At 35.8% G+C, this 7,951-nt stretch overlaps 1 protein-coding gene across 1 annotated transcript in view; it reads right to left on the bottom strand.

The window, feature by feature from the left end:
- Positions 1-1,120: 1,120 nt before the first annotated feature.
- Positions 1,121-7,951, bottom strand: part of LOC106880307 (ER membrane protein complex subunit 3) — a 21,420-nt gene continuing 14,589 nt past the window's right edge. The window contains exons 6-8 of the mRNA XM_014930183.2: positions 4,903-4,982; positions 4,695-4,777; positions 1,121-1,852 (exon numbers count right to left, since the gene is read on the bottom strand). Coding sequence (XP_014785669.1) covers positions 1,736-1,852; positions 4,695-4,777; positions 4,903-4,982 — 280 coding nt within the window. The 3' untranslated portion in view covers positions 1,121-1,735. The remainder of the gene's footprint in view (positions 1,853-4,694; positions 4,778-4,902; positions 4,983-7,951) is intronic.

Below are 7,951 nucleotides of genomic sequence, written 5' to 3'. Positions count from 1 at the left end.
GAGTGTAGTGGGTGCTTTTACGTGCCACCGGCACGAGAGCCAGTCAGCCGGTTCTGGCAACGACCACGCTCAAAAGGTGTTTTTATGTGCTACCTGCATGGGAGCCTGTCTGGTGTCACTGGTAACGACCATGCTCAAATGTTGTTTTTCACATGCCACTAGCACGTGCTGGTAAGGCGACGCTGGCAACGATCACACTCAAATGGTGCTTTTCAAGTGTCACCGGCACGGGAGCCAATCCATGGCCCTGGCAACAATCACGCTTGGATGTGCTTTTAACGTTCCACTGGCACGTGTGCCAATCAGGCAGTACTGTCATCAGCCACGTCAGCGATTTTGATTTGTTTACACTTGCCTCAATAGGTCTTCACAAGCAAAGTTTATTCTCCAATGAATGAGGGGTACTCATAAGTGGGCCAGTGACACCCCACGTTCGGATGTGCTTTTAACGTTTCACTGGCACAAGTATATATATATATATATATATTCATATATATATTCTCTGAGTGGTTGGCGTTAGGAAGGGCATCCAGCTGTAGAAACTCTGCCAAATTGGATTGGAGCCTGGTGTTGCCATCCGGTTTCACCAGTCCTCAGTCAAATCGTCCAACCCATGCTAGCATGGAAAGCGGACGTTAAACGACGATGATGATACATACATACAATTCACTAAATGAAGCACAGCTATTCATCTATCAACCTCCTTCTCTGTATCAATATTAACTGTTTTAGGTTTTGTTGAGGTCTTATTCAGATCCATTTAAATAAAAAGAGAAGAAAGAATTCTTTTGGTAATAGATTGTCTTTTTTTTTTTACCTCCAGAATTCAGCCTTTCTTTGCAATATGAAGTATTGGGTATTTGAAAAGACTGGCTGTATTTCATTATTTAACCTACAGTGGAGTTTCTACATGTCTAAAAATAAGTTGCAAAACTACTGTTAATATTGCCAGTCTTCAAATACTGTGCTTGTTAATTCTTGGCAATATCAATGTTTGCCAGCTTTTTTTATTATTATTATTATTGTTATTATTCTTTCAGCAAGTTTGACTCAGTTTAACAAACTTTTCCTCCATGGAAGGTTTTTCTATTAGTATTATTTAAAATATGTATTTCGGAGAAAAGATTTCAAATAAGTTTATTATTACAACTCTTAGAATGAATAAATATTTGAATTATTGTGTGTATGTGAATCCCACATATTTAATAAACATTAGGACAATAGTCTTAACATGTTAAAATAGTAGATTTTTAAAAAAATTTTTGCTTGATGTTTTATAATTCACAGTAATATATAGAAGCATATAACAAAACAATTTGCATTTAAATAAAAACCAATACAAATGAACTTCCCTTTTACATCCTTTAAATAAGTTGTTTGGAAGTGAAAATACTAAATATTGTCAATGTGAAGTTGACGGTTTCAATCTCTCAACACACATACACAGAAGCACACAAACACACACACATTTCTCTCTTTTGGCAATGGGGCTAGTTTTATCTAAAATAGCCGTTGCATTAGATTTCATTGTGGAGGAAGACAAATATTTTATCTCTCCTATTTGATGGTTCAAGATCGATTATTTGCCCACAGGCTTTATCAGTAGATTACAATGTTAGATGCTGTCTGTAAAAATCCAATTTCTTATGAATAAGAAACCATGAAAACACAAGCCAGTTTTTTTTTTAAATATATTTTGCTCCACTTCAGTGTAAAATTGTCACACTTTGTACAATTATGAGAACTTGTTTTTTATATAGATGGTTTCTGGAATACTGCTGCCAGTTAGTTCCTCTTCAACACCTTCCAAACTCCACTGATGGTTGCAAATTTCAAGAGCTTCCCACTCTGCCTGTAAAAGGAAATAATTAATCACAATTAAATACTATAAAAAATATCTCTCTTTCTGAATCCAAGCAACTGATAGAATTCAAATGTTTTTACATATAAAAGGTCTTGATATAAAATTATATAAGAGATCTCATAGAAGACATGTCTGCTATGTCTAATTTTACTGATATAACAAGTTATACAAAAAATGCTTTTTGAATGGTATTCAAAAATTAAATTGCTATCATGGGACCTATAAGGATAACTCCTACCTTAGCAAAAGCAAAAAAAATTCTTGTTGTATTGTGCTGTCAAAGACCTTTAATCAAATTTATCCCCTCATTCAGCAATTTTTTTTTATAACAGTTTTGCTATTTTCCTATATATAAAATCAAATATGATGAGAGGGATCTAGGGGTCAGAGGTCATAATACAGAGAAAGACAAGATGAGATCAGTGGCACCTTCTTATCTTGGTTGAATTCACCAAACGAAGTGTTGAAACTAACATCAGATTTAATGCTTCTATTGTAGACCAGCCCATTTTATCTTCTATATAAATAAAGCTAGGTAGTCCTAATAATAGCTTATAATTCATTTATTCTTCCTTGTACAATATCCCAACTAGGCCACCACCTTTAGATCACTATGCTATTAAAAATGAGCTGCATAGAAACTGATAAGACTGGGGGAGGGTCTTTTTTTATAAACTAAATACTGACAGTCAACTAGGCAGGCAGAGAAGGGTGAACATTGAAGGGAAAACTTCAATAAGCCTCTACAACACTATGGCTATATACCAATACTAGGATTGCATCTTTTTGTCCACCATATTTCTGTTGAAATACATTGCCTCTATTACAATTAAAATAAAGAATTTAGTAAAATAACTTTACCATTATCAAGCTGGTGTTTGAAACAAATTAACAAAGACTTTTTTATTGAGGTTACTTTAGAACAGGAAGTTTGTATTTTGCACACGGGGCAGACTTAAGTGTGTCAGTATCAAGAGTTAAAAACTCTGGGCTGACAAATTGGCTGAAAGAAATGATGATTTCTTCTAATTCCATCCAACAGTGCCAAGATACGAACACAATACAGAAAAATACCAAAAAGCCCCTGACAACCTTCACAACTACTCACCATATGAACCACAGAAAACTCAGACATTCAGTTTACAAGTTCTAGGCATTTCTGGCAACTTTGCAAGGCAGTCTTGTCTATAATAGTCAAGACATCACAAAACTTGAATTTCTTTTTCACACCACAGAAATACTTCAGCTTTGAATAGTTGCTGATTCTCTATAAGGCATTGTGACACCTAATAAGTACTGCTATATATATATATATATATATATATACATACTACTACTACTACTACTACTACATACAAATATGCTAAAACTTCACTTTCCTTTGTTTTATTTTGTTTTTTGTTTTACCATTATGACAACAGTTTCTACTCTTTTTCGTAATATATCTGCACTCCCCATTATCACTATCATCCCAGCAGAATCAATCCACCAAATCTCACAGTAACCATCACAACCAATTTTCTGGATCCCCTTTCCCTATGCAATTTTTACCTGGCCAACTACTGTCAACCGTCCTATCCATACAAGCATGTAAAAAGATGGACGTTAAACGATGATGATGATGAAACATAGCTCTGCAGAAATTCAAGATAAACACCTACTACATCAACCTCATAAGTCTAGGAAAACTCCTTAAATCTAAGGGCACTGTTACACTCTCTTATCTAATCAAATGATAAAACCATACTACTGCTGCCATCGTTTTATATTTGCTTTCCATGTCTATGTGCTGGATGAATCCTCAGGGTCTGAATCAGTTTTAGTGTAGAGTTACTGTCTTCCAAGACAAGTTGAAGGACCATGTCTCACTCATGTTTCATTTTGGCTTGGATTATACAGCTAGATGCTCTTCCTATCATCAACCACATTACAGATTGTACTGGAGGTATTTTATCAAAGCACCAGCCAAGAGAGCTTGTCATATCTATGACAAGACACAAAAATCTTTGCAACCCCACATCTTTACTCATTTGCCAACCACATTACAGAGTCCAAGGTGGATTCTACAATGGACCAACACTAGTGGAGTTGCCTTGTACCTCATAAAATTAGAAAAGCCTTACCACTTTATGATGTATTCATGGTTGAAGAGGTGAATCAGAGAGTGTAATGACATTCAAAGCCAACGTTTTACCATCAGGTGGCAACACACTTCATAGCATCATACTATCTGCCCCACACGCAGAGGGAGAAGCTCATAAAAAGACACACACACATACAAAAAAATTATTCATTCGAAAATTAATGTTGAAGAACTGGCTACAAATTTTCAATCCACATGAAAGCAAATTTCACGTAACTTTCCTCTTCCAAAGTTTTACATTCATTTGATGACAACAGTAGGATGATCTTTAACAATTTGAATATTGATAAACAAAGAAACAGTCTGCACTGTACTATTGTTCATCATCATCATCATCATGTAACGTGTTTACCATGCTGGCATGGGTTGAACAGTTTGAAATGAGCAAGCAATGCCAAGAGTCACAACAGGGTTCATAGTCTGTTTTTGCATGTTTCTATGGCTGGATGCCCTTCCTAATGCCTAGTACCACTTTAAAGAGTATACTGGGTGCTTTTTAAGAGGCACCATTGCCAGTGCTTGTTAGGGGAGGTAAACAAATGTTTATAATTTCACCCTTTTTAATAAAATCTTTCTCAGATGTCTACCATCACTTCTAGGTTGGTGATAAATTCAAACACTTAGTAGGGATTAATCAAAACTAGGTATGAATAATTTCTTAAAAAACAGTTAAAAATTTGCTCTTACTTTGAATGCTTTCATGGGGTCTGGAGGTGCAACCATAGCTGAGCCTGACATCTGTTCTTGCATAACTCTGGTTTGGTCAGCCGCTAAAGGGACAAATATTAACATATCAATTACGTGAAAGCAAGGGAGAGTATCAAGCAAAAGTAACAACTTTATGAAAGTGTGAAGAAATAGTAATAGAATTAGCAGTAGTGTTAATAATACATACCGTTATCTTGTCCCAGGATTAATGTGTACATACTTCTCAATCCAAATACATTGAGAAAATACCAGGATATTGAACTGACCCTAGAATTAAAAATAATAAAATCTTAGTTTTAACTCTCAAAATATTACCTATTAAGGAAAGTCATCATGTCAACAATAACACTTCTTTATTGTTAGTCAAATGAATAAATATCTAACTAATCAAAAATTTGTTTAAATAATCAATTGGTTGATTAGTTGAAGTTCTTTTGCTGCTATCTGCAACCTTCTTAGTGACTTGCTTTCTCTTCAAGGTCAGGAGCAGACAGTGCATGTGTTATTACTAGTGTAATAATCTTCCCAAGACAACCAGATTTATTTCAACAAATGAATTCACGTCAAGAATCTTGTAAGCCAAATGCAAAAATGAATTATTGCGGAGAGAAAAGTCAAAAGAAAATTTTTCTTATAACTCACCAATTTAATTTACAAAATTAGTGTTTTCTTTAAATAAAATTAAAAATCTTAAAACTTAGACTTATTTACAATATTTATAACTACACTATGCATCAAGTAGTTTGATCTTTGATCATCTGTGATATTTTCAGAGATCTGCATGCTTCCTTAGCTGTATTCAAACTAGGAACCTTCATTTTCAAAGTAAATATACTATCATCATCATGGTTTTGATACTCTTTTACGTGTTTCAGTCATTTGACTGTGGCCATGCTGGAGCACCGCCTTTAGTCAATTAAATCGACTCCAGGACTTATTCTTTGTAAGCCTAGTACTTATTCTATCGGCCTCTTTTGCCGAACCGCTAAGTTACGGGAACGTAAACACACCAGCATCGGTTGTCAAGCGATGTTGGGGGGACAAACACAGACACACATACATACATATATATATATATATATATACATATATACGACGGGCTTCTTTCAGTTTCCGTCTACCAAATCCACTCACAAGGCTTTGGTCGGCCCGAGGCTATAGTAGAAGACATTTGCTCAAGGTGCCACGCAGTGGGACTGAACCCGGAACCATGTGGTTCGTAAGCAAGCTACTTACCACACAGCCACTCCTATGCCTATATGATGTCCACTTTTCCAGTACTTGCATGGATCACATGCATTTTACAGAGGTAGGTTTTCTGGAGTTGGATGCCCTTCCTGTTGCTAACAACGAAATATAAACAACAAGCACTCACATGTACTATCATCATCATCATCAACATTTAATGTCCGTTTTCCATGCTAAGATGAGTTGGACAGTTTGACAGGAACTAGCAAGGCCAGGAGCCACACCAGGTTGCATAATCTGTTTTGGTTTGGTTTCTACAACTGGATGTCCTTCTTAGACACCAACCACTCAACAGAATGTAATGGATGCTTTTTGTGTGGTACCAACACTCTCACCAATGCTTTTTATGTGGCACCTTAGTTTTAGGATCTCAATTTTGCTGTGGTGAGTGGGTCTTCTTGAGTACAGCAACGTGCCCCATATCTTGTTTTTCTGTCATCTCCTTTGTAAGTCTGTGTTTCCATATTTCATCCCATATCTTCTTGGGTTTCCCTCTTCCATGATTTCCTTCCACTTTACGTGGTAGGCATAACAGGCTTCTTTCAGTTTCTGTCAACCAAATCCACTGACATAGTTGGGAAGCGAAGTTCTTAATCACTGAGCTACACCTATGTCTAAATATATCTGGTGATAAAATGCCTGATGATTGTCATAGATTCAATTGATCAAAACAAGGAAAGATGTAAATATATTCTCTAAATATACTAAAATAATTAAAATAATATTAATCATTGAGCTAAAGTTGTATTTTCCTCACTGCATAAATATATCAAATTAGCTTTTAGTCCAAGCAATTATAATCTTAATAGCTCATTTGAACATAAAAGATCCTGTTTTGTTTTTACTTCGCTACAGAAATATGAATTTGATTTTATTAAAAGGCTTTCCTTTCATCATTCCATGACTAAGTGGAATGGTTTACTAGGTGACGCATGAACGGTCAGTTTTTTTTTTTGTTTCGTTTTGTTAGGCAAACAAGGAACAAGCAGAGTTATGTACCTTGGTCAATTTAGGGGAGATAATGAGTGTTGTAAGATGAGATAACCCGTGACGAGTAAAATAACATAAATATAGATATTCATAAATATGGAGAATGGTTTAAATTGTTTTCTATCAACATATCTGCATGTACAAACCTTGATCCTTGTCTGAAGTGGGAAGAATTCATGTGATATGAATTGTAACAATAATGAACTGGAAGTGTGACACACACAAAGACACTAAAATTGATTTATGAATATAGAAAAAATAAGTCGACAAAGGAGCCTCTATACAGTCACTCGAAATAGCAGTCAAATCTCTCTCAAATTACACCTTATCATAAAAAAGAAGGATGTCTTTCATAATCTAATCATAAATATACTATATAAATAAAAATGAGGGGGAAAATGGATGGTCATAGCTTTGACGTCCTTCATTACAATTGTGCTTAATCAGTGCTGACCTGAGACTAAAAAACTAGATTAGTTTCACCAAGAACAATAACTACAGCAAATGCAAGTGTTTGTGTAGTTTATCATGGATATTCCTTCAACATCAGCCCTTTCATTGGAAGTTAATGAACTGCAAATGAAGTCCTCCAATAGTAGAGAGAGCCAGTGTAGACTTTATGAAGCTGAAAGTTCAGTATAGTTACAAAGAGAGATAAACACTAAATTTCGTGTTTATGAGGCTCATGTTACAAAATACTTCTTTATATCATCATCATCATCATCATCATCATCATCGTTTAACGTCCGCTTTCCATGCTAGCATGGGTTGGACGATTTGACTGAGGACTGGTGAAACCGGATGGCAACACCAGGCTCCAGTCTGATTTGGCAGAGTTTCTACAGCTGGATGCCCTTCCTAACGCCAACCACTCAGAGAGTGTAGTGGGTGCTTTTATGTGTCACCCGCACGAAAACGGCCACGCTCGAAATGGTGTCTTTTATGTGCCACCCGCACAAGCCAGTCCAGGGGCACTGGCAACGATCTCGCTCGAAAAT

This window comes from Octopus bimaculoides, chromosome 4 (genome assembly GCF_001194135.2).
Source record: "Octopus bimaculoides isolate UCB-OBI-ISO-001 chromosome 4, ASM119413v2, whole genome shotgun sequence".
NCBI lineage: Eukaryota > Metazoa > Mollusca > Cephalopoda > Octopoda > Octopodidae > Octopus > Octopus bimaculoides.
The sequence above is the reverse complement of the archived record's forward strand: the minus strand, read 5'-3'. Positions and strand labels throughout refer to the sequence as shown.